The sequence below is a fragment of the Cynoglossus semilaevis genome, chromosome 2 (assembly GCF_000523025.1).
Source record: "Cynoglossus semilaevis isolate Cse_v1.0 chromosome 2, Cse_v1.0, whole genome shotgun sequence".
Lineage (NCBI taxonomy): Eukaryota > Metazoa > Chordata > Actinopteri > Pleuronectiformes > Cynoglossidae > Cynoglossus > Cynoglossus semilaevis.
In genome coordinates, this window is record NC_024308.1 from 10,521,575 (window position 1) to 10,547,785 (window position 26,211).

A 26,211-nucleotide genomic window follows, 5' to 3' on the forward strand; every position below is an offset into this window, starting at 1 on the left:
AAATATGCACCAAACAAAAAGATTTACAAAAAACAAACATTTATTAGAACTGAACTTGTGCACACATGAATGTGCTGGTTTATGTAGGCTTTGCCAACAGTTCACGAGAGAAGTCGTAAAGATCTTTGTTTATTTTCTTCAAAGTCTGAACCTCCTCTTCTAACTCTGCCACACGAACCTTTGTGTTTTCACCATCACGGAAGACAGACTGAAACACACAAATATTATTACTAAAATATATGTATGTTTGCATTTATGTATATATGTATATGTATGTGTGTATACAGCCATCACCTTGTCAGTCACAGCATTCATTAATGAGTTCAGTCTCTCAGCTTTCTCCAGGTATGACCTTTCCTCCTCCTGGAGGAGAGTATTTAGAAGAAGAGTGTTTAAATAGATAGATAGAACTGAACTCAAACAAAGATTACTGCTTATACTTGTGGGACTAACAATAATTGACAGAAACGGACCGAGATATTTTAACATTTGCATTGCAATAGCAAACATCATAAATACAATTTAAAACTATTTTTGAATTAATTTATGAAGTGACACAGTGACACCTAGAGGCGGCCTCTTCGCCCGTTTGTACTGTAGCAATATCCTCCTCCACAGACTTACCTGTGTGTAAAGGCCTAGCCGCACACAAACCTCTTCTGACACACCGCTGTTGGCCTCAGAAGTCTGAACATGACGGCTGAAACGAGGCAGAGGGACAGCAGGCCGACTATCGGGCACAAACATGTTCGCTGGAGCGGCCATGATGAAGGCGTTTGTCACCGGACCTGGACAAACAGACATGACATCAGCTTGTCATACCAAATAACACGGTAAATTACCGGAGGCACGTGATTGATTACATTTACAGCAGGAACTTTGTTTTAACATGAACTTAAATGTATGGTATAATCCCAAAATATGCAGACTCAAGATGCCATTAACACTTATACACCCCATGCTACACCTGCTAATGGTTTAACTGAGCATTAACCTCTAAAGCATTTATAAACTCGTTATCATTATCTGAACGTAAAGGCTAATGGAATCATTTGCATTAGAGTTAAATACCTAAACGTAAAAAGAAAACAGATTTTACAAACAATAGGCCGCTTTCAAGCTTTCATTCAAACCACACTTTCAATTGCATCTCTTTAAAAGATACACAGTTTATAAACTAAGTAAATAGATTATTGAAAAAGACACTTGGATTAGATTGTCATTTTTATGTGAACTAAAAGGCTTACCTTTGTGTGTGAGACAGCGAATGCTTTGTTTACTCTGAATATCCCAGAGACGAACTGTCTCGTCATGTGACCCAGAGAGCAAGAGAGATCCGTCCATTGACACAGACAGACACGTTACCTGGTTTCTGCAAATGGAGCAATTGTAATAGTAATGGATCGGCTCTAATTTAATTAAATAAGATGCTATTGATACAAAAGATGTGTTCAATTAGGGAACCTTTTACATCTGTCTATGGTTTACTTTCATCAAATGCCATATTATTTCATTGCCATCACACTGGTAGGTAAATATCATTAATTATTGGTACAATTGCAGAAGAGATCTCATAAATGGAAGGATCAAGTTAGATGTACAAATAACTGAAACAGAACCAGTATATCAGCATCAAATAGAACCTTTGTCTTGGTTCTTGAGGGGTTCTTGGTCTTACCTATGACCTTTGAAAACCTGGTTTCCACTGTGGTCGGCCTGGAAGGATTTGTCTCGACTAAGACTCTGTTGAAAAAAAAAAAAGAGTCTGAAAACAGCAGATACAGGGTTGAACTTTTTTGTGTGCTGTGGACTTTTTAAAGGAAAATATGTGCTTGTTCTTAAAACAAGTTGTGAAACATTGATCTGGACAACTACAAAATTCTGAGAACACTTCAATGTCTGAAAGTTTGGACAAAGCTGAAGATGCTGATGACAGTTTGCTATGAAAAATGTGGCAAAACTAACCTGGCTGCAAAGAGACACTTGGAAAATGTTTCCGTCACTCCCTCCACAAAATAGGAAGTACTCGCAGGGGTCAAAGGTTACAGACATGATCTCCACGTCAAAGAGAATTGACAACAGGAGTTCACCAGAGGACAACTCCCACACCTTGACAAAGAAACAAATATTAACATCATTAAATAGCTTTCTTTACTGTGGCAGCCAGAACCCTGTGGTCATGACTGTTGTTGAATGGCTGCTTTAGGAGTTTCACAGTAAACGTCAATGATAATAACCAACTAACAATCAGCTGTATCTAAGGATATCTTATGTTCATGACAACAGTAAGCTCTTGACAGTGGGAAATCTGCTAGTTAAATTATTTATGAGCTTATGGAAGACTTGTATGATACTAATTGACCAAATAATGATATTTGTTGAGCACTTAAGGATAATTAGCTGTTTATTTGTTTATTAGTAACAATATAAACATTTAAAATTTAAAAATATCTTTGTCTTCCGACCTTTGACATGTGCAAATGTAAATAAGCTGCTGGCAGACTAACAGATATTTTGAGAACTTAAGTACTACTGTGGCTCCTCAGCTCATTTAAATCTGCTCCTGACTAAACTTTATACGTGCACTGAGACCTGGCTGACTGCCTAAAACAGAGTGACAAATGCTGACAAACCTGGGTTCATATGTCTATAACATAGGTTATAAATATACAGAAATATTATATTGACAACAAATAAATCAGGATTTATACCTTGACTGTTTGATCTAAGGATGCAGTGGCAATTCTTGCTTGAACTCCCATAAGACCACAGTGCAGGTCTGTGATTGGTAGAGAGTGACGTGACAGGACATGACAAGGTTCAGGGGTGTGGTTTGAATCCAGCTGGATCAAGCTGAAATAGGTAAACCAATGTGAGAAATGAACTAATTTGAAATATGATTGGCTGAAAAATAAAACACCATGACACCATAATGGAAAGATAAAATGTAACAGAAGTTACGGTAAAGAGCACACTGCATAGGCGGCTTTAGATGCAGAATCAGTTGCTTAGTTTGGTTAGACCAGTGATTTCTGAACAGCACACGATCAACAATTCTGATATTATATATAGTTAAATCAGTTGCTCTGATCTTAGTCTGATCAGGTTTTAATATTACGGTGGCTAAGTTTTTATGACAGTGGGATTCTTTGTTACCGGCTAAGACTCCACACCAAAGCTAGGTTGTCTTTTCCTGCAGAAACAAAATGGCTGCTGTCGTCTGTGAACTTCAGACAGGTAACATCCTGGTAGTGACGAGTGAGGATAGACATCAGCTTTCCTGAGGCCACCTTAAAAGAAAAATAAAATCAAAGTGGTTTAATATTCCACAGAGTACAGTTGAGGAATGTTATTGACACAAATATATGGCGTAAAAAATGACTCACCTCCCACAGGTAAATGGCCTCATTGACTCCAGCAGCAAGAAAGAGTCCATTAGGAGAAGCCGTGATACAGGTGACCACACCAGGACACACAATTTTCTGTTGCAGTTGGTCCTGAAACATAAAAAAGTTCTTCATCCTCAAGGGTCCTAATAGTGGGACGTTTAGCAGACATTCCCTCTGACTCCAGCAGCAACCTTTATTTAAATATTTTGCCTGTTGTTGGCTGGACCAATAGCTGCCATTATAGTTTTTATCAATCAAAATTAACAACAAGCTTAATCCCTGCAACAAGCTTCTTTACCCCGCAGTCCCCCACACATAATGAACTGAACACTGACTGCACATGTTTTCGCAATCGTTAGCGTTTGTTTACCACTGCAGATCTTCCAGTAATATGGCTAGACCACTTGCACAATGTCAATAATTCTTAGCTACAAACCAGGTTGCAAAGTCTACTTTATAAAAAACAAAACAATGGTGGGATTCATTTTCCAATACACTCAACTGTAATTATGCAAACCTCGTGGTTTGTGTTATTTGGCTGAATTAGGCAGTAGTGGTTCATTGACATGTCCATTCTGTCCAGTCGAAGTAGAAACGTAACGGTCATTTTGATGTTAATGCAATGCTTTACCATTTTTAGCCAACTAATATATTAAAGATTTATAAAAACGTCTTATTTAGGAAAACGTTTTGCTCATACCTTCCTCTGGATCTCCCATGCGTTTATGAAATTCTTGCCCAGCTGCGCCGACAACAGAAACTCCCCGCGCAGCACGGTCAATGTACGGCTCGTGCTGTTACCGCCGCGATACGATATTAAACTGGACCCGCTGTGTAGGTCGAACACTGTGGTGTTCCATAGCTGCGAGCTTGAGTCACTGGTCACAATCACTTCTAGGGGAACCGCCATGTTCGGCTGCAGCAACACCGGTATCGGAAGTTGTTTCATGTAGTACTTCCGGTGATCATCGGAATTAGATTTTTTTTATTTTGTCTAGACACGGCAGTCGTGTTTTAAAACTCCAAATGACTGTTGGATTGAAGTGGTCAACAAGCCCCTTAGAGTTGCAAGATATACAATAAGTATATCTTCTAAAGTATCGTCGATAGTTGACAGACCTGAATATAATAAACAAGAAATGGCACTTGTTAAACTCAACCTCAACGTGCCTTTAATACACATGTAAACCGCACTGGCCAATGTTAAAACCACAGTTATCCTTATAATCGTCACATTTAAAAACAACAGTAAGTTTTATGAAGAAAGATATCGTATACAATACTTCACCAAAAATCAAAATATATTCTGTATATGAAATTGAAGGTTTTTAATTTTCAAGATTATGAAGTCTAATGATTCAAGATTTTGAGCGGATGAATAATGTGTTTAATTGTGATAAAACACAACGCTTTTTCTCCTTTAAAACATATTTTAAGCCTCCAACGGAGTATATAACCATTAATTCATTATCTGCCTCTTATTCCCGTGCAGGTCGCGAGGGGGCGCTGGTTCCCAGCTGTCAATGGGCGAGATGCACACTGGACAGTCGTCATGTCAGTTTATCTCTGGAACACACGAAGAAACAAACATTCACACTCACATTCATAACTATGGTCAGATGTGTGCGTGGCCGATGATACTAATCCCCTGATGAAAAATACCCCTGTGAAAATACACAAGGAACGCCCAGCGATCGGATAGGTGACCCCGTGATCTTTTTGATAGTAGTGGATCAGTGTTGCACCAACAGTTGCTCCTATATAGTTCTCTATATCAAACAACAAAGAGCTCACGTAATGCAATACGAGTGATTGTATTTCACTTCATATAGCAATTTTATGTACATCATGGTTAATAACAAGATTTACTGAATAAATAGCGAAAAGCATTTACTGTGATCATGACGTAACATTAAAAGGCGGTGCTCTGCAGTGAAAGGAGTCCGTCATTTCCCCTTTGTTCCTGCTGCACGGAGTGGCTGCGTGAATTGTCTTTCCTCAGCTGAACTTTCTGTATTTAGCTCAAGTTAGACTAAGTCACGTAAGCATTCATTCACTCACCTTGCAAATAGACGGCGGATGTTTTGGATCTTTTTTTTTTCTTTTGTGAAAATCTGATTTGATTTGTTTGATTTTTGTTTTTAATGTGACAGGTTGGTTTTGCTGAAAAATGGCTCAGTCAATCCTCGACCTTATTCCTGAGACATGCACGGGAACCCTTACCATAACTGAACATCTGAACTTCTGGGGAGGGAAACGGGTGAAGCCCCTTCATGAGACCAACGTTGAACCGGTTTTTGAGCCTGCTACTGGTGAGAAGACGCAGCTGCTTATTCACAAACTTCTCTGCGGTTTCTCTCTGCAGGATTGGTAAAATGACATACAAAGTTTATCTGCAAAACATCATAAGACAGACATTTTAGCCAGGCACAAAAGACCACGTTGAGTATTAAGTTAAGATTAGTTGACTTAATATGAAATGAGATTATTGAACGCAAGGGTACTTGGGTGCAATACTGCTGTTATGTAATAAACGTTGTTTACTTGGCTGCTCGGCAAGAGTCTAAAAATCTCAAAGACCTGCAGTCACACAAACTTTTAACACAAGAAAGCAGTAGATATTATATGTAGCCATCAGCCCAACCCCCACCCCAGCCACTCCATTTTTATGTACACAGCTCACATGTATAACGAGATTTTGTTTCTTTTGCAGGCCATGTTCTGTGTCAGATGGTCCCCTGTGGGGCTGAGGAAGTTGACGAGGCCATAAAGAGTGCCTATGGTGCCTACAAAAAATGGAGCAAGTTGGCAGGAACCGAGAGAGCCAGAGTGATGCTGGAGGCTGCTCGGATTATCAGGGTGTGACGGTCAATGTTTCAAACGTTATGCAATTACATTGTATTCTGCAAAGCACAGAGTTATTCATCAACTTTACACAGTCCTCTAACCCCTCTGAACAGGTGACACATGTTCAGCAGCTGTCATAATTCAAGGCTCAAGGTATTTTGTTATTGTGCCAAATCTTTGGCGTGAACCTTGTGCCTGTAAGAGACAGAAAAACTGCTTTGACAGCACAGGTTAGACTTCAACCTCAGGGTGGAAATCTGTGCTTTTTTTAAATGCAAAACATAAACGAAAACAATGTGAAGCATTTGAACATTTTTCAGCTTTTTTTTTTTTTTTTGTCAGAGTTCTGAAGCAACGTCCTGGTCTCAGAGTAGATGCAGCTAATAGATTCAATGCATGATATTATAGGATTATTAAAACAATATTATTTAATAAACTGAATGCAATCGCAAATACAAGGGGATTAAATGGTTTTGCTCTCTAAGGTAACTTTGCCTTGTGATTAATTCAAGTAGAACATGAACTAATGTGTCACCATAAAAAAAATGCTGTCTTATATGAACTGCTTTTATGTAAATGTAAATGAAATGAATTTAAAATGTTTGTATTCTGTTAAAAAAGGAAAGAAGGGAGAAGATCGCAAAGTTGGAAGTAATTAACAATGGCAAGTCAATCACTGAAGCCCTGGTGGACATTGATATTGCATGGGAATCCATTGAATACTATGCTGGTCTGGCTAGTACACTCTCAGGTACAGAGAAAATCACAGCTTTTTTTCTCTCCAAAGCCCCTGTGCCTAAAACTCTACACCATTGTGACAGATGAGAGTGTGCTCATATCTCCGTTTTGTGCAGGCCAGCACGTTCAGCTTCCTGGAGGAGCATTTGCATACACAAGGAGGGAACCTCTTGGTGTGTGTGTGGGAATTGGTGCCTGGAATTACCCTTTCCAGATTGCATCATGGAAGGCAGCACCTGCTCTGGCATGTGGTGAGTACAGGTGTATCGAGGATTAGTTAGATAAGGTATAATATTGTTTTTTTATATCATCCAATGATGGGCAAATCCTGTTTTAGCAGTACCAAAATATGACATTTAGTTAATAAGCTTTGACCACTTACACAGACAGGACGGCGGAGACAGAAGCAGTTGGGCAGTGGGGTCAGGACAAGTTGCACATACTGATAATTAGGGGTGTTCTAACACCAATATTAGCATTGGGCCCACAACCTAATTCAAATCTTACCTTTCCAGTGACCATGGTGACGATACTTCATAATGGCTTTTGGTCACGACCAGTGGCTTTTGATTTCCTCCTTCAGTTGCTTGTCTCATTGAAGTTATGGGTAGTCTATTAAAGTAGATCAGAAATGTCAGCAGTTTATGGGTGTTTCCATCAAGAATAAAGACAAGACTTACTCTAAGGTTTGTTTACACTTTGCCAGGTCACTGTTTTTTTATATAGTATTCTGTGATAGTTTAATTGAAACATGTCTGTTTCCCACAGAGTTGTGCCACCCATATAACTTTTAGGTCATTGCTTATTTCTTTTGAAAGAAAGCCTAAAAAAGTATTGGTGATGTACTCTGTATCGAGGAGTACACAAATGATAATACTAGTGCTTTTATCAGTTTATAAAAATAGTATAAAAAGGAGGGGGGTGGCCAGTTGACTAACGGTCAACGGGACAGATTCCCACTGCTGTGCAGTTGCATTATTACACATGACATGACCCTGTGATTTGTATCTTTAGGTAATGCCATGGTCTTCAAACCCTCTCCAATGACTCCTGTGACAGCTGTTATCCTGGCTGAGATCTTCAAAGAGGCAGGAGCACCAGACGGGCTCTTCTGTGTGGTACAAGGTGGAGCAGAGACAGGGTCGTTGCTCTGCCACCACCCAATGGTTGCCAAAGTTTCCTTTACAGGCAGTGTGCCCACAGGCAAAAAGGTAGAAACGAGCAAAGAAACATTGCTCTCAACAGGTTACATTTACCACCTGATTTTGCCCCAAATCCTGGTCCTTGTGTTTATGTGACTTTTGACACTGTTTTTCTATCAATTTAAACTCTGAGAGGTCCAGATCAAGAAAATACCCATAGCAAAATTGTGGAATATCTAGATCTCTTTTACGTTCTGTGCTGATACAGATATTTTACCATTGAATCTTAACTTTACTCTTCAAGTTAGTAGGTTATAATATAAACTGTTTTTTTCTACTTTTAGGTCATGGAAATGTCTTCAAAGGGAGTGAAGCAGGTGACTTTGGAACTTGGAGGGAAATCTCCACTCATTATTTTCAAGGATTGTGAACTTGAGAATGCAGTGAAGGGTGCACTCATGGCTAATTTCCTCACCCAAGGACAGGTGACACTGCATCACTGCTGTCAATCTAAACAGAGACACTTGTTTGATACACTCCTAAATATTCGTATTCTTATTTAAATTGAAGGTTTGCTGCAATGGTACCAGAGTTTATGTACAACGAGAAATCATGCCTCAGTTCTTGGATGAAGTGGTGAAGAGGACCAAGGCCATTCGTTTAGGAGACCCTATGCTGGACGATACCAACATGGGTGCTTTGATCAGCAAACCTCACTTGGAGAAGGTGCTTGGATTTGTGGATCAGGCCAAAAAGCAGGTTTGTCAGGAACTTTGATCTTTTAAGCAGATGTATTTGTTTCATTAAAGCTATTTGATGCTATTTAAAGCTATGACTTGTTAAGTAGTATAAATACTCAAAATAGGACAGTTTTATTTTTAAGATTTATCCTTAACACAGGGAGCCAAGGTGCTTTGTGGAGGAGAGCCTTTTACTCCTACAGACCCCAAACTCAAAGGTGGCTACTTCATGTCCCCTTGTGTGCTTGGTAAGCCTCACAACACAATTTCAAATGTTACTTTCTCTATCATATCTGGCCAACATTGTAAATTTCAATGAAATCTTATCATAAATCACACACAGACAACTGTAGAGATGACATGACCTGTGTGAAGGAGGAGATCTTTGGGCCCGTCATGTCAGTCATGCCTTTCGATACAGAGGAGGAGGTTCTCCAAAGAGCCAACAACACCACGTTTGGACTGGCTTCCGGAGTCTTCACCAGGTCAGTTGGGGACGCTAATGAAAAAAGACAAGTGAATGAAACAGTAGCAAAGGTTACCAATCACCATGAGAATTTGGCTTAAATTGTGACTGCCAGCAGTGGGAAAAGTAGACAGGTGATTTCAGTTGTATTTAGCTTAAGAAAATAGATTATATTTATTCAAAAGTATATGCAGAATTTTATCTTAGTCTGATGTAAGAGAACAGCAAACCAAACTATCTATAGAAACTTTGCATTTTAGCCACCAGGGTTAGCTCACTTGATTCATGTCATTCAGTCATTCTTCTCATTGTGCAGGGACATTTCCAGAGCCCATCGTGTAGCAGCAAACCTGGAGGCAGGGACCTGCTTCATCAACAATTACAACATCAGTCCTGTGCAAGTGCCATTTGGAGGATACAAGATGTCAGGTATAAAATGTGTTAGTTTAAACTGGACTAGCGTCTAAGCACTACAGATAGGCATGCTGTGATGTCAAATAACAATGGTAAGGAAAAAGCTGCACGGTAGAACATGCCTTCAAATGAAAGCTTTATTTCCTTGAAATTCAAAAATACTGTAGTACTTAACAACTATGTTATGTTAGGTACTAGTTATTTTATTAAAATGTGACATTTGAGGATGTCCAACAGTTTTTAGTTGCATTTCAGAAAGTTGTTTAAGTTGCCATAATGTCGAAAAAGAACGCTCTATTTAAACACAGTCAAAAAGTAAAAAAACACAATAATTTGGTTTGGTTTGCTTTGCTGTCATTTTAGGGTTCGGCAGAGAAAATGGTGAGGTAACCATTGAGTACTACTCCCAGTTGAAGACTGTGGTGGTGGAAATGGGAGATGTGGAGAGCCTCTTTTAAACTTCACATCAGTGCCTACAGTCGACGTGACTTTCAAGCTCTTTACCACCTTCAGTCATGAGCTGCAGATTTGCATTATGATCAAATGATGTGAACTAACACTGCCACCTGTATGATTTGATCACTTCATTTCTTTATAAAAAATAAACATTTGGTACACAAGTATTTGTATTGTTCCATTGGTGTTATAAATGTTCCCCTATAGTGTGTGATCTACAATAAACCATCCAGTTACATGATATAAACCAGGTACAGATGCACATAATAATTAATAATACTATGATTTGAGGAATTAATTTTGTAAATCAATATGACTAATAATAATGGTATAAACATCATTATCATAGCATGTTAAAAAACAATTAATTAATTACAACTATCAGCTCCAAACAATTTCAAACATATTACACCAGATATAATACCCTGTTGACGTTTGTGGACCTATGTCTTAAGTTCATGTCCACATTTAAAATGGAAGTCAAGTCATGGTTTTGTGCACTTTTGTAAATTTCTTATATATGTATAATGTCTTTTCAATGTATTTGAACAACTTGTACATAAAGATAAGTTGTTTCACGTTTGCAAGGAATCTAGAAAATTAATTTTAAACTAAAGAGGAAGTGCATTTTATTTTGATAAATATAAACCGGAAGTATTCACCGACGGTTAGCAACGATGCAGGTAATCCGTTGTTTTACTTTTTAATATCCTAAAACAAAATATAGTATTTGACTAATTTGGTGTGTAGAATCCCAGACAAAAAAATTCTGAATTTCCAGGCAATAACATGTATGTTGTACAAACAAACTATACCTATGGGTGGCTTTTGCGAGGCTAACGTAATGATAAGAGCCGGAAACCATTCCATACACCCCAGTCGTTTCGTTCCTGATGGTTAGAACTCAGAATTGTGTCCATGTGTTTATACTCAATTTGTACCAAACACATTTCACGCTCACCGTTTTCTAAATAAAAGTTACACGCGAGAAACAATGTGCGTGCATTGCTTCTTGGTGAGAATCCACGTTTGTTATTAGGTTGCACTGTTGCAGACGTTTATGTTACAAAAACACGCAGTAAAAACAAACAGAAAGAAACAACAAAATACAAACAACAGTGGCCAGTATTATGATAGCATGTTCACATTTTATAGCATAATAAAATTATATCGATATAACGAATCACAAGCTGAAAGCGGTAGGTGTAAAGGCAACAGACGCGAAAAACAGAAACACACACGGTCACATAATTGCACACTTTGCCAAAAAGACAGACATGGCAGTTGTCAACACTTATTTTAGGGAACGTGGAGAAACTCAAGATAACTTACAAGAGTGGCCGTAGATGCACACAGTTGAATGGCGTCATGTACAGGAAGTGTCATCTGAAGATAGCTGTAGACTAAGGTTAATAAAGAAAAAGACAGCTAAGGTGGTTAGAGAAACTGGCATGAAGGCATTAGGTGTAACATCAGGTCAGTGAAAGGATGACAAGTAAAGTTGGTGATGGATTCCAGACTTTCATGACACCACCCAAGAGAAGGGGACAGCATAAACACTATGTTTAAGTATGTTAAGTTGTTGTAAAGAAAAGTTATATTGTGGCTTTTTCTCTTGTGCAGCAAAGAGAGGAGAAGCAGCTGGAGGCATCTGTAGAGTCTCTCACCTCTCGAGTGTCTCACGTCAAAAGCGCTCTACACAGTTTTATCTATAAGTTGGAAAATGAATATGAACGATTGACCTGGTAAGTTTTTGTGGTTGGAAGGATATCTATTTGCTTTGGGGCTTTAATAAAATCCCTAAATTAAAATAATCAATCAGGTTTACTTTGAGAAAGCTATAGAGATGATACAAGAAAGAAAAAAAACATTATATATTACAAAGGATAAACCCTTAAAATCCCTTTGGTCATAGATTCATTCTAAAGGTAATTGCTCAACATTTCATACCATTCATAGAGTAATTATCATATAGCTGCTGATGACTACAACTCTATACAAGCCGTATACATAAGCTGTATTATCTTGTTTCCTAGCTACCCATTATTGTCTTTTACTTACAAATATGCAAACAGGGACAGTAAACTATGACACCTGTTGTTCATCACATCAGCAAACTAAGAGGTTTACATGACCAGGAACAGCAGAACAGAAACTACTAACATGGACAGAGGCACACTGGGTTTATCATGTAAGAAAACTGCCAAATCCATATGTGGAGTATAACTGCAGCAATCCCAAATGAAAGGGGAAACCAATAGTGATACTACTTTAAAAACACACATCTTCTTTGTTCTGATCTGATACATTATCCCTGAAACAAAATGTGAATAAATCTACCAAAAGAAAATCTGTGGTGTAAAACATGAAATACAGAAGGATCAATCCTGCATTGTATAAAGTCTCTTTGCATCTCTCAGGCCATCAGTGCTGGACAACTTTGCTCTACTGTCAGGTCAACTCAACACCATTAATAAGCTACTCAAGAATGAAAAGATGCCATCATTTCGCAACCAGGTCATAATACCACTACTGCTTTCTCCAGACAGAGACGATGAACTAGCTGTGAGTATTACTGACCAAAAACAAGTACATTTTAAAGTTGCTGTTTGTTTATATGGCTGTCATTTGTGTCTGGGTCAGAAACTCACAGAGCAGCGCGTCTCAGTGTTCAGCCATGAAATTGTACCAGACTATTTGCGGACCAAACCTGATCCAGAGGTGGAGGAGCAAGAGAAGCAGCTAAGCACTGAGGCAGCACGCATCGGCCCAGAACTGGCACAGGTTAGTGAGCCCTCTATTCTTTCCTGTTAGCTGTTAACAGGCATTTCTTGGTTGATTGGTAATTGTTTTTTTTCTCAATAGAAACAAATTCAGGCTTTGAATAAACTGTGTTCCAATTTACTGGAGAAGCTTAACAATCCTCGTGATGACAGAGACACAGAAAGTGCAGGTAAATTTCACCTTCCCTTTTTAGATTCTTTTACTAAAATGAAGATTTGTGCAATTTATGCTTTTCTTTCTATTTTTTAGCCTTACGACAGAACAAACAATCATTCAACCCAGCTGATACAAACGCTTTAGTCAGTGCAGTTGCATTTGGAAAAGGTCTTTCTAAGTGCAGACCACCTGGCCCCGTGGCCCCTGGACATCCAGGACAGGTCACCATGAATACAGGTACCACTGCTCAAGCAGCAATGGGGGGAGGTGTGGTTCCTCAGCAGCAAGGGCAGCCAGGTAAGAGGCTCAGATATTTCAGTTGTAAAACCAACAAATTGCATGGCATTTAACCAACCTCACAAAAAGCATTAGCTAAAATAAGACAACATCTTCAGTCAATCTATAGTCTTTGTTATTTATATGATATGTGGATTGCTAATTTAAAACACTACGCTTTGATTAATAGAACATCAGTGAGAACTTAAGATTAGAAGCTTTTGACTAGCAGCTCTGTTTCTTAATTAATCTTTGTATATGGGAATAAAACTGAAACCAATAATTGTATTTTTCTTTCAGGCAAAATACCAAGCACCATCAAGACAAACATAAAATCTGCGTCAGCATCAATGCACCCTTACAATCGATGAGCTCTGTTGGCAAAGTAGTACATTTGTTTACAGAATAAATCTCATTTGTTGTTGTTTGTTTTTTCTTCACCATTATGTTTTTTTTAAATCAGTCAATGTGTGAATAAACTTATGTCAATGTAGAGAATACTTTGTTTTATTTCCAGTATTTTGATGTTTACTAATAATGGTTGAATTACATTTGTATATTAATTTTTAGTTTTTGATTATGAAAACTAATCAAGACAAAGATACATTATAAATATAGTTATAATTTATAAATAATAATTAAATTATAAATAATAAAAGCTAAATTATATTTGTTTTACAAAAATCAACGTAATAAACTGACATTGTAAACTCCCAATTACTTTTTTTCTATAAAATCAATACGGGTAGCAGCGAGGTGGAAGCCCTCGGCGGAAGCTTTGGGCGATACCTCACCGAACAGCTCGCTGATTGGTTACCCGTGCCGTCTTTTCTCAGGAGTTGATTGGCTCTTTTGCAACCTGCGTTAAGATTGTTCAGATACGCGCTAAGAAACGTTAGGACTTGTTAGGAATCGCTCTGACGGCCATCTGGCTCAGCCACCACTGCCCCAATTAGGAGAACTACAGAAAAGCACTTTTATTGTACATCATAAAATGCACTGATATGTTATGTATTAAATGTACACGTAGTTCTGCTGTATTTAAATGTCTTATTGAATAGAAAATAATAAAATGAGCAATACCCCCATCTGCTGGGGAATATAAGAATCAACAGAAAATAATGTCCTTTCACTTTATGAATATAACACCTCCAGATATTTTCATAACTAGCCTTTCGTCATCTATTTAAGCCATTTTTGTCTTGATCTGTCTTTATTTGTTTAAGACAAGAACAGTTTGTTGCTGTAGCATCTGTAGCACCAGTCTAACCTTCTTTACAAACATTTAGCTGTCCTCTACCTTTGATCCATTTTAACTTAACTTTTAGCTTCTTGACGTTTTTCCTACTGTATTTTTTGTCGTTTCTTTATATCCGTTCATTTAAATATTATATGTAGCTTCGGGCTAACTGTTAGAACATCCATATTTCTTATATACTAAGATACACTTGTATGTGATGAGGGTTCCTAATTTTATTCATTAACATTTAATTACAAATTATTTTTAGTTTCGGTTTACGTTTTTACGTATTTTAAAGACTGATTCCCAGCGGCTCCAGCTGTCGCGCGCGTGCATGTACGTATATAGGTTATGTCTGTTTTCAGGCCTAACGGTGACAGTGATGGACACAGCCACTGACCAATCACAGGGCGGCTCGGCAGCAGGGCAACATCTTGATTGGCTGTGGCGTAGACAGACGGCGAGATCAGAGCCGCCGCAGCAGCAGGTCCGGCTGACATCTGGAGAACAGAACCAGAACCAGACCTCCATCATCTCACCCCGACCTCCCGTTCGCAGCTTCCCTAGGATCGTGGATAGTGTACGTGCTGGCAGAGAACCCGCAGCCGCGTCTCCGGGAGGAAGAAACGGCGACGCTTCTTCAGTTCTAGAGAAAACACCCCGCAGCCAGAAAAACTGGTACTTCAGTCCCGAACATAGCTGCTCACAGATCTCAGTGTAGGCTTGGACCTCGCTGGGCCTGGTACCAGATCCATTTCCGGCTCCTGACGGTCGTGTTTTTGTCGCCTGTTAAATCCATCAGGATCATGAAGCATCCGCCTCTGCACCGATAATCCCGGGCTACATCTGAGCTCTGATCCGGATTATTTTGGTTCTGGTTCAGGTTCTGACTTGGTACCCATCATCTATAGCGGTCTGGACCTGTCGTGTTCTGCACTGAAACGTGGGAAATGTGGGTTTTTGTGAACTGGGCCCTGTTGTGATTTGTGGTCCTCCAGAATCCTGGTCTGGTTCTGATCCTGGTTTGATCTTTGACCTCAGTTCTGATGCAGGTCCTTTCAACTGGATTTGGTGCAACATCTGGACTTTGTTGGATTTAAACCTAGTTTTGATTCTGGGTTTATCACTGGATTTGTCTTTGGTGTGTTTGGTCCTACTCTCCTGCTCCTGATTTGGTTCTGTGTGTCAGATCTTCTGAAATCATGCCAACATCCCGGCCGGGTACAGAACCGGTAGAGTTCTGGGTGGAGGGTTCAAGACGGGACGGCACGGTGGAAGAGTTCTACAACCTGAGCTCAGAGCTGGGCAGGTCTGGACCACATGGACGGGCCAGGACCAAATGAGTCCCCATGAAACCAGAATCATGTGCACTCTCTTGGTCCAGAATGTTCTTTACTTTCTTCAACATTGTATTCAACTATCAGATGTCACAGTTATGGATTAGTAAATTAGTTAACTAATTAGTCCATTAGTTAATCCTCAACCTTAGAGAAGAAAATCAGTGATTTTAGTTCAGACCAAAGTCCATGAAGAAAATCAGTGATTTTAGTTCACACAGACACTGTTTTGACACTGTATCAGCAAAAGTGATGCCAGTGTTGAAATTAGAGCCACCAGTTACCAGGTGACTTGTTACCATGGAGATCAGAAAGTACTTGGTGTATGTGTGTGAAAGTGTTTCCTCCATCTGTCCCAACAGAATAACACACACACCAGTTGAAATCTTGCTGTTTTGTGAGCTAAAATCACTGATTTTCTCTGTGAGGTTTGGTGTGACAGAGTAACGTTTATGTGTTCACAGAGGCGCGACATCTGTTGTTTATCGCTGTGAGGAGAAACAGACACAGAAACTGTTTGCTGTCAAAGTGCTGAAGAAAACGGTGAGTTGCTCAGAGGTTGTTTGTCACAGTTTGAAGGTCAAAGATCAGACTTCTCTCTCCCTTTCTGATGTTTGTTTTTCTTCTTTTTTTCCATCATCAGATAGACAAGAAGATTGTTCGCACAGAGATTGGTGTGTTGCTGCGACTCTCACATCCCAACATCGTAAGTCTTGGTTGGACCTGAACGTTGGTTTAAATTATTCAGTTGAAATGTGAAAATGTGATGAAAGACAACAACAAACCTTCAGTTGTTAAAGTGACAACTGAGTGGAATACTGGTGCCGCCCTCCGAAGGAATTCTGAGGAATAGCACCCTCAGTGTCTCCAAATCACATTAGACATTGTCATGGACATTCATGTGTCCAGTAGGGGGGGCAGTACTGAAGAGGGCAGTGTAGAAGAGTTTTTTCTGTCCAAGCTGTGGCTCTTGGACTTTAACCAGGTCATTTGGATCACACATACAGAGTCATGTCTACACGTGTGATGTCATTGTTGATGTCATGAGTGATGTCACAGTGATGTAACCTCTGTGTGTGGTTCAGATCCAGTTGAAGGAGATCTTTGAAACTGACACAGACATCGCTCTGGTTCTGGAACTGGTTACTGGAGGAGAACTGTTTGACAGGTATTTGGTACTCACACATACACACGAACACACACACACAAACACTGACCTGTCATGACCCCTGACCTCTGCAGGATTGTTGAACGTGGTTACTACAGTGAGAGAGACGCTGCACACGTCATCAAACAGATTCTGGAGGCCGTGGCGGTAAGAACGCTGCCTTCACTGACAGTAGGAAAGAAGACACTGTTGTGTACAGTAGTTAGAGTCGTTGTGTTGACTTGCAGCAGTTTGTTAGACAAACACACACACCGCATCCTCACAGTTCTCTATCTCAGCTGCTGGTGGCGCTGTTCTTTCAGCAGCACTAACGTCTGTGTTGATTTTAAGTACTTACATGAAAACGGCGTTGTGCACCGTGACCTGAAACCAGAGAACCTTCTGTACGCCGACCTCTCACTGGACGCTCCTCTGAAGATTGGTAAGGATGCTGACAGGGGCCATTTTGGCTCTTCCTCATCTTCCTCCTCCTCCTTCGGTGACCTAAGTTTTTTCTCCTGTTTTTCAGCTGACTTTGGTCTTTCAAAGATCATCGATGATCAGGTGACCATGAAGACGGTCTGTGGGACGCCAGGTTACTGTGGTCAGTATGAGTGAAGGACAGGCTGGTGTGTTTAAGGACCCTCAGAGTCCTGCCACTAAGCCAATGATGATGTGATGCCTTCACTGTCACTGCTGTAGTGTGGGATTTGACAGGATGTGTGTCTGTAGCTCCAGAGATTCTCAGAGGAGTGGCCTATGGACCAGAGGTGGACATGTGGTCAGTGGGTGTCATCCTCTACATCCTGTGAGTCACACGTGCATACACACACACACATATATATACAGTAGGTACTTCCTAATCCTAACAGTCCCCTATTCCTATTTCCGGTCCTCAGGCTGTGTGGCTTTGAACCCTTCTTTGATCCGCGTGGCGACCAGTACATGTACAGTCGAATACTCAACTGTGACTACGAGTTTGTGTCTCCGTGGTGGGACGAAGTGTCTCTCAACGCCAAAGACTTGGTGAGTTCCTTTGACCCCCCCCCACACACACACACACACACACCCTCCACCCTAAAGAATGGAAGGGCCTGCACTCCACTCCCTCAGATGTTTCTCAGTGTGGTCCTCCTGTCTCTGTCCTCAGGTCAGTAAACTCATCGTCTTGGATCCTCACAAACGCCTGAGCGTGCAGGAGGCCCTGCAGCACCCGTGGGTTCTGGGTAAGGCTGCTCGATTCTCTCACATGGACACAACGCAAAGGAAACTGCAGGAGTTCAACGCCCGACGGAAACTCAAGGTGAGGAAAAACCTGGTCCTGGTTCTGATTCTGGACCTTAAGCTTCCTCAGTGACTGGTTGCGAAATTCTTGTGTTGTTAAAATAAATTACCAAAACAACACCAGCGTTTCCCCCCCCTGACGGCAGACCGTACCATTTGACTTCAGTGGGTGTTAACCATGGATGTCCAGTCCATCACAGGGTCACAGATGGAGATAAACATCTGAGTCCAATTTTTCTGTCAGTAGAATAAGACAGCGCCCCCTGTGTGTGTGTGTGTGTGTTTTACAGGCTGCAATGAAAGCTGTTGTTGCCACCAGTCGGATGCACGAGGGTTCTCGGCGTCGCACCGACAGCTGTGAGATTCCTGGCTCCGGAGCTTCCAGGCAGAGCAGCATGCAGCAGGACCCCGCCCCGGAGCCCGCGAGCCCCACTTTGGAAGATAAAGAGACCACACCCCCTGGCGAACAGCCACAGGAGGATCAATCAAAGAGCAGCGACCAACGAACCCCCAGCCCCTGCCCTTCTCAGAGTTCTAATGTCCCTAGCTCCGACCCCACCCCCACGACTGTCCGCACCAGACCGCCGCTGCGTGCAGATGGGCTGCGACAAACGTCTGTCGTCCCCAAAACAATGCTGGTGCAGACGCAGGTGCCCCCGAAGAGCTGCTCCCTAATTGGTTCTGCCTCCCAAGGCGAGAGCACACGTGCACTGGCCACGCCACAGAGTCCAGACAACCTCAGTAATGGCTTTACATCGGAGGCGGAGGCGGAGCCAGCCAGCCAGTAGGACGGCCCACTGCCAGTGATCACATGACTGAAGCCCCAAGCTCCTTATGTTAATGTTTACTCATATTTACTAACATGTATCCTGTACAAACACATCTTCCACCAATGTAGCTAATGCTAATGCTAACAGCTGGACTCTTCTTTCTGTTTCTACAAAGAGCTGTGTGTTTTAGCATTAACGCTAAAAGTTGTTTGTCCCATACCAGAGCTGCTAAGAGAAACAAAAGAGGAGGCTAATAATGCATGGTGCTAACCATTACCTCTGGCAGAAGTGGCTAACAGTTAACACTAAATTATGTTTCACAACTCCATCATTTTAGCTGTGACAAACCAGTGCCAATGGAAGCTAAGTGAACTAACCACAGACGCAGCTAACTTTAACTAACACTAGCTGATTTTAAACAAAATAACCACCAGTGACTCTGGTGACACAGTGCCCCCAGAGACACTGAGTGTAATATAAAATACAAACAACGGTTTTGTTGAGTACATAAAATGGATCCCCCTGCTGGACACAACTATCAGCTCTGATATTGGACAAACCTTTTCTTGAGAGAATGTATTTCTTTAACTGAAGAGACAAAGATGAAAACATGAAAGACGAGCGGCGGACTTGACGACAACGCTGTGCTTCTCAGACTCGCCTGCAGGGCGCGTCAGCATGTTGTGTTTGTGAGCTTCTAGTAAAACATTAGCTTTGTTTACATTGTACATAGTTGTTTTGCTAAGGAGTTCCTGGTGTTGCTACGTTACTTGATTGTTGGTGAACCTTTGACCCCTGAATTCTAGGATTTTCTGAAGCTGCACCTACCTCTGTTCGTACAAGAGCTTCCAATGTGGTCAAATGACGACCACAGGTGACGACTCAGCAGTTACACGGTTAGGCTGCATTCATGCCACAAATTCAAAATTATTTTACACGCTAATGTGGAAAAGGTTAGCATTTGGTTGGCAGCAGGAGACTGCAATGCTAATCTTATGCTAGCAACACTCAGTTTTATCCTGCCCGTTCACATGGCCAAACGTTTTCAATGCTGATTGGCTTTTTGAAACAAACTCTTGACATTTTTAGCCTTTGTTTGTTGTGTCACAAATCCACGGTCAAGGTGGGCGGAGCCACTGACACGCGTCAGCTTTTTACTGAAAAGAAAGGGATGTCTAGTCCTGGTATGGTTCTGGTCGGGTCCAGATTTATCCCTTCATTGATGTCATTGCTAAACAAACACATTAATGGCACCACAGTGACATCTGCTGGTGATAAAAACCTCAGCGGCAATGACGGTAAATCTTCAAGGTTTGAGGAGACAGTGGTAAAGATTCTGACAGAGGTTCTGTTTCTGACTGTTTGGACTGCATGAGCATGCTCTGTTTTTAGATCTGGTTCTGGATCTAGATCTTCGTCTTCTGTACATCCATGAAGATCAACCCCAGGCTGGGAAAGCGGGTGGGGCTAATCTATAAAAATGCTTTGTTTTGTGTTTGATGAGTGACAAATATTTTGGTCTCTGCATGTTTTTATTTATTTCTGTTCATCAAATCAGATTAAATCAGCGGTTGTCTGTGGGCGTGGCCTTCTTACTGACACCAACAAGTCAAACACACAAATAAGAGATGCTAAGCTAGTATAGCCACATTTGTCTACACGTTATGGCCAATAACGGAAGATGCTAACTGGTCAATTTAAACAATTATGGCCAATGGAAGATGCTAACTGGTCAATTTAAACAGCAGGTGGCTGTTTATGGGGGACAGACAGCAAGTCTCTGTCTGTGGACCCGTCCATCCACCACCGTCCCACACCAGTACACGGACTGTGTTCTGGTGTTGGCAACTGACACCTGCCACAACGACGCAACGTTGTAGGCTCCACCTTCCCCCTGAGTCATCACTGACACGTTAGTGCCTGCTGATGTCACCAACGTGTCATTGACCCACCAAAGGACGTCCAGCAGAGGGGTCGAGAGTCTGGAGACAACACAGACCAGAAGAAGAGATTCCTTAGAGGAAGATGAGCTGGACAGAAGTTGGATGTTTGGGGCGTCGGTGTCTGTGGGCGTGATTTGAACCATCATTAAAAAATGCTTCAGCTTCAGTGGACAGGCTAATGAGGATCTAAAAGTTACGAGGTTAGCTGAAACATTTTTAGAGTTTGGTCACGAGAAGATTCTAGAAACAGCCTCAAATCACACAATGCAGCGTGACAGCCAAAAATTAGCCAAAAACCCTGAAGCTAATAACTGCAAAATAGTTAAATAATAGACAAGAACAAGTTAGCAACATCAGAAACAAATCTATGAAGAATTCACCAAGAGCCAAACTTTGAAAGCCCAAGAACATCAGAAAAAGCTTTTGGTTTAGAACTTTCTGCAAAAGCTTTGTTAAATGTTAGCCAAAGCTAAAACTACAAAACTAAAAACCAGCCTTGTTCAATGTTCCCCTGGCTAATGACAGCCAGGGAGATGTTCAAAGTTTCATAAAGTGTATGTTATGAAAAATATATACTGTATGGTTAGCTAACATATGGAGCTAAAAGATAGCCGACAACGCTTTAAATGAAGACAAAGTAAAAGTGACGAATGAGAAACGAACCTGAGTTTTCACTGTGATGATGATGATATTCTTCATCTGTGAGAACCAGCAGCTGAGTCTCCACACTGAACTGCACTAACGTGCACACACATGCACATCTGCAGAGTCAACAACAAAGAACATCAACAACAAATAAACACATGAGGAAAAAAGGAGGAAAGGAGCTCACCTGAGGAGGAGGAGAAGGAGAAACAGAGGAGAGGTCATCATCGGACTGAGGAGTTTCAAACTGTTCACACACATGAATGAGCACAGACTGATCTGATATCAGTTAAATAACAAAAACAGGAAGTTGTTGAAGCCCAGAGGAGGATTCACTGAGTCCAGAGGAGGAGTCAATGACGACAAAGCAAGAAGATAAGGTGTTAGGCTAATGCTAATAAAAGCTAAGGTGTTATTGAAGGCTAAGCCAACGCCAACAAAGTGAAGACAGAAGTTGATGAACGGCACCAGAACAACAGGACTAAACCCAGAAACGTTACGTTTGAACGACCCTATTTTATTTAGACAGACATGTTTGACGTGTCGACAGATTAGCTGATCGGTGTCATGACAATGCAGCAAAAATAATTTGCTGAGTCGGTGAGCTGGACTTTTGTCAGATGCAGAGATCCATCGACTCCCATCAACACTTTGTCTGCAGCCACACCGGGACCGTGTGTGACGTCAGAGCCATTTGTGGGCGTGGTCATGGAGACAATCAGCTGTGGGCTACGCCCCCACCACTTTCTGTACCAACTGACTGATGAAACGGTCTTGGTGTTGTCCAGCAGGGGGCAGTGCAGTGCCACATTTTGTCCCATTTTTACCAACAAAGCAGGTGGAGGAAGAGCGCCCGCCGCCTGGCCAACAGGTAGCACTACAACAACCACCAATGAGAATAAACATTAGGTTGAGCCACAACTGTCTGGGCGAAAGTCTGGACTGAACTGACTGTTTCTACTTCAGTTAGTGACTGAACTGACTGTTTCTACTTCAGTTAGTGACTGAACTGACTGTTTTAGTGACTGAACTGACTGTTTCGACTGTTTCTACTTCAGTTAGTGACTGAACTGACTGTTTCAGAGTCTTTGTGTTAAAACAACAGTGAACAGAGAGGCTAAACAGAGTTTAAACACTGGTACCATTGCAGATGATGCAGCTAAAGTACACACTATTACTACAGTTACTTTAACTATGGTAGGTGTAGTTATTTCAGTTGAAAAGTACTGGTCCAAACAGACTCACCACAGGCAGAGACCAGGACCAGGCTCATCAACCCCAGAACGTGCTCCATCATTGTCTGACTGTTGACATAATCATCCAGCAACGAGTACCTCCAGTAGACAAGGACACGCCCACACTGTGACATCAGCATCTATCATTCAGAAATGGTTCTAGCTTCACTTCCTGTATCTTCTTTTTTTCACAGCTTCTGTTGAAGAAGAAGAAGATCATGGACCAGATCATGGAGGAGATGGATTTTTTTCTTCACTTGTTGATTTATTAAAACAACCTGTGGTGAAGCCCCACCTTCTAGGGTGTGGTTGGGTGTGTCTTTGTGGGTGGGGCAGGGCTTCACCCAGGATGACTCAGATCTGGATCTCAGTCCAATCTCAGGCATTTAATTATAGAAAAACGTTATTTTTTTCCACAGGGGAATTTGTCCAGCCCCCTGTCGCTGCTCTGACCAATCACAGCTCAGCTCAGCTTGGGGTGGAGTCAATGCCAGCTGTGTGCCAACAGATGGCCAACGGTCAGGAAACAGTGAGCTGCCGTTACTTTTCTGTTTTTTCTGCAGCAGATACAGTAGAGTGTGTGTGTGTGTGTGTGTGTGACATACCTTTGACTTGCCATCTTTTATATTGAGCTGCTGACCCTCTGACCCTCTGACTCTCTCTGTGAGAAACTGAATAAAATGATTATTTGTTTCAGTCCCTGAAGACAGGGTCTACGTGTATGTGTGTGTGAGTCAAAGTTTCGTTTCTGATTCTGAAACTTTAAAACTCAACAGAAAAGAAAACAACCTGATGGTTCCTCTGAAACAGAAACTTCACTGTTCTCTCTCTCTCTCACACACACACACACACACACACACACCTCACACTGAAATGAAAGTTTCCATGTTCAGCCAGAGTGTGTTTTTGGGTGTTTTTCCTGTTGATGGCTCCGTCCCCTCTCCCCACCATCAGGAGGGTGGAGGTGGGCGGGGCCAGGTGGGTGTGGTTCAAGCTTTTCCACACCGTCCCTCCCTTCTCTCTGCGTTCCTGAGCAGAAGGAAAGTCCAGCTCAGTCGGAGCCGACTGCCTCCTCCAGCTCCATCGTGTTCATAGTTCTCCCGGAGCTTCCTCATCATGACGGCCTCCGCCTCCTCCTCTTCCTCACTAAAGTTCAAGAACCTGGCTCTGGCGGCCCTTGCTCTGTGGTCTCTGGCGTCCCTGGTGGTGATCGTGGTGTGGGCGACGTCCCCAGACCTGAAGGGCTCGGCCCAGTGTCGGGCGGAGCTGCAGGAGATGCGGGAGAAGATGGAGGGAGCTAAGGTGGTGTGGAGGGACGACCGCGTGGCCCTGGAGGAGAGAGTGGAGAAGGAGCGTGAGAAGCAGGAGCGTCTGAAGGAGGAGAACCAGCTGCTGCTGCTGAGCCTGACTGCTGCCAACCACTCAGTGGACCAGTGTCAGCAGGAGAATGTGAGTGTCAGGATGAAGCTGTAGAACCAGAACCAGAACCAGAACTTTCAGATTCAACCTGTTTTTGGTCACGGCTTCAGATATGTTTGTTCGGCAACAATGTAGCGCCACCTCTAGCTACATCCGAGTGAGGCTAAAAGTAGCCTCATCGCGGACACCTTTTAACACCTACAACATGCTAACAGTCGTTACATACGCCAGCTTTAGCTTTGTACTACCAGATGCTAACAGTTGCCACACTGATAATCGGTTGTACAAATTCTGGGCCAACTTTTAGATACCATCAATGTTAGCTTCTTCAAAATGTTTTTTTTTTTTTGGTTTTAATATTTGTAATATTACACTGAACTCTACTGATCTACTGTTACTGTGATGCTAACAACCGCTGCATAGTGAATGACTTCTAACTCAAAATCCACTTCTAGTCCAGGTTCAGTTCTAATCCTGGTCCAGTTGTGTTTTTCCAGTGAAGTGAAAGTGAAAACAAACTTCAGTTTGACTTGAAGTGACCTCTCCTCACCTTTCTCTCCTCCCTTCCTCCCACATATCTCTTCTTTCTTCTCCCCTTCTGCCACCTTGATTCCTGTCTCCTGTGTCCTTGACTCCTACCTGTTCTCCTCACTCCAATCTTCTCCTTTTGTCACTCATTCCCTATCCCACCTTTTTTCCTCTCCCCTACTTTTTTCCCTCACCTCCCCGACTCTTCCCCCCTTCCCTGCTCCCTCCTCATTCTCTCCTCTGACCGTACCTCCTTTCTTTCCTACACCTGTGGTGTATCTTGCTCTCCTTCCCTTTTCTCTCCACCCCTTTAATCCATTATCTTCCCTCTCTCCTTCTTGCATTCCCTCTCTCCTACCACTCCTTCATATTTCCTCCCGTTTCATCTCCCCGTCCTTCTCTACTCTTATTCCTTAACCCCTTTTCTCCCACATTTTCCTTTTCCTCCTTTGTTTCCTACCACCCTCTAGCCCCACTCTTCTTTCCCCCCTCTCTCCCTTCACCACTATCTCTCTCTCCTCACACCTCTGTCTCTCCCCATCTCTCTCTACCCTCTACTCCTCCTTTAGCCCCTCACATCCCCCTCTCCTCAGCAGCAGCTCCGTTCTTTTACTTCATGTTTTTTCCACATACACATCCTCACAGTTGTTGGTTGGAAAAACTGACTGTTTCCCTCCTCTCCCTCCTCCTCTCCCTCCTCCTCCTCCTTCTTCCCTCCCTCCCCTCTTCCTCTGGTGCTTTATCCTGACTCATTTCTCCACTTCTGTTCCACTCCTCCCTTCCCCTCTCCATCTCTTTTCCTTGGTAAGAAATCCCCACCCACCCACACACCCCACATCCCCCATGTGACCCAGTCTTTTGCAGCGACCCCTTCAGGCCACGCCTGCAGTAGCAGCTCTGATGTCACTTCCTGTCTGACTGTAAACGATTGACAGGTGTGAACTCATTATGGTCAGAGTTTGTGTCATGTGACCAGGGCAGAGGCTTTCATCCAGTGGTCGTGCCATGTGACCTGAGAGCCATCAGCAGTGCATGCTGGGAGCATTTTCAATCAGCGGCCTCCTGTTGAAGCTCTGTGAAAACTGTGAAGCTGGTGTGAATTATTCAGCATCAGCGTAAATTGTCTGAGATTGTCTACAAACTCTTCACAACTGATCTGTTCATGTCACATGACCACAAGTCAGGTCAGGTCTGACAGAGCTGAGGGGGCGGGGGGGGGGGGGGCGGGGGCGGAGCGCCCTGGACAGCAGAACAG

General features: G+C 42.1%; 5 protein-coding genes and 2 long non-coding RNA genes across 15 annotated transcripts in view; 4 read left to right on the top strand and 3 right to left on the bottom strand.

Moving 5' to 3' along the window:
* Positions 1-22: 22 nt before the first annotated feature.
* wdr18 (WD repeat domain 18) lies at positions 23-4,344 on the bottom strand. Its single transcript, XM_008336993.3, has 10 exons — positions 4,090-4,344; positions 3,387-3,497; positions 3,157-3,290; positions 2,712-2,853; positions 1,966-2,109; positions 1,679-1,743; positions 1,248-1,372; positions 625-788; positions 295-363; positions 23-208 (listed from the first exon to the last, which is right to left on the bottom strand). Exons 1-10 carry the CDS (start codon positions 4,336-4,338, stop codon positions 80-82), a joined length of 1,332 nt encoding a protein of 443 aa, XP_008335215.2. The 5' UTR covers positions 4,339-4,344; the 3' UTR covers positions 23-79.
* A 940-nt stretch (positions 4,345-5,284) lies between these two features.
* Positions 5,285-10,359, top strand: LOC103398401 (aldehyde dehydrogenase family 9 member A1). The gene is made up of 12 exons (XM_008337006.3): positions 5,285-5,430; positions 5,543-5,701; positions 6,103-6,248; positions 6,858-6,987; positions 7,091-7,225; positions 7,989-8,185; positions 8,461-8,601; positions 8,687-8,875; positions 9,017-9,104; positions 9,200-9,341; positions 9,639-9,751; positions 10,100-10,359. The coding sequence occupies exons 2-12, from the start codon at positions 5,560-5,562 to the stop codon at positions 10,192-10,194; spliced, it is 1,518 nt and encodes a 505-aa protein (XP_008335228.1). The 5' UTR covers positions 5,285-5,430; positions 5,543-5,559; the 3' UTR covers positions 10,195-10,359.
* LOC112486504 (uncharacterized) lies at positions 5,542-7,980 on the bottom strand. Its single transcript, XR_003048965.1, has 2 exons — positions 7,482-7,980; positions 5,542-5,748 (listed from the first exon to the last, which is right to left on the bottom strand). It is a non-coding gene; the product is annotated as an uncharacterized LOC112486504 (long non-coding RNA).
* Positions 10,360-10,783: 424 nt separating the features above from the next.
* med8 (mediator complex subunit 8) lies at positions 10,784-13,901 on the top strand. The gene is made up of 7 exons (XM_008337018.3): positions 10,784-10,875; positions 11,816-11,937; positions 12,613-12,757; positions 12,836-12,976; positions 13,058-13,145; positions 13,226-13,429; positions 13,709-13,901. Exons 1-7 carry the CDS (start codon positions 10,870-10,872, stop codon positions 13,777-13,779), a joined length of 777 nt encoding a protein of 258 aa, XP_008335240.1. The 5' UTR covers positions 10,784-10,869; the 3' UTR covers positions 13,780-13,901.
* Positions 13,902-14,734: 833 nt separating this feature from the next.
* On the top strand, positions 14,735-20,764 carry si:ch73-60h1.1 (calcium/calmodulin-dependent protein kinase type IV). 2 transcript variants are annotated; one of them, XM_017042232.2, is made up of 11 exons: positions 14,735-15,957; positions 16,450-16,528; positions 16,629-16,691; positions 17,071-17,153; positions 17,228-17,300; positions 17,484-17,574; positions 17,662-17,736; positions 17,865-17,940; positions 18,032-18,158; positions 18,283-18,435; positions 18,707-20,764. In XM_017042232.2, exons 1-11 carry the CDS (start codon positions 15,851-15,853, stop codon positions 19,202-19,204), a joined length of 1,425 nt encoding a protein of 474 aa, XP_016897721.1. In that variant the 5' UTR covers positions 14,735-15,850; the 3' UTR covers positions 19,205-20,764. The 2 variants fall into 2 exon arrangements, with proteins under 2 accessions (XP_016897721.1, XP_024909148.1); XM_025053380.1 differs by having other exon boundaries at positions 14,741-15,957; positions 17,228-17,574.
* Positions 17,790-26,211, bottom strand: part of LOC103398442 (uncharacterized) — a 13,018-nt gene continuing 4,596 nt past the window's right edge. The window contains exons 1-7 of one of the 7 annotated variants that reach the window (XR_523497.3): positions 23,872-24,010; positions 23,615-23,680; positions 23,305-23,503; positions 23,020-23,206; positions 21,962-22,651; positions 21,793-21,890; positions 17,794-17,889 (exon numbers count right to left, since the gene is read on the bottom strand). This is a non-coding gene — a long non-coding RNA (uncharacterized LOC103398442). Of the gene's footprint in view, positions 17,890-21,191; positions 21,251-21,792; positions 21,891-21,961; positions 22,652-23,019; positions 23,207-23,304; positions 23,504-23,614; positions 24,011-26,211 lie in introns of those variants that run through there. The other 6 variants (XR_003048960.1, XR_003048959.1, XR_003048964.1 and 3 more) reach the window with 6 other exon arrangements.
* Positions 24,088-26,211, top strand: part of LOC107990150 (uncharacterized) — a 7,388-nt gene continuing 5,264 nt past the window's right edge. The window contains exon 1 of one of the 2 annotated variants that reach the window (XM_017042271.2): positions 24,088-24,458. In XM_017042271.2, coding sequence (XP_016897760.1) covers positions 24,126-24,458 — 333 coding nt within the window. In that variant the 5' untranslated portion in view covers positions 24,088-24,125. The remainder of the gene's footprint in view (positions 24,459-26,211) is intronic. The other variant, XM_025053408.1, reaches the window with a different exon arrangement.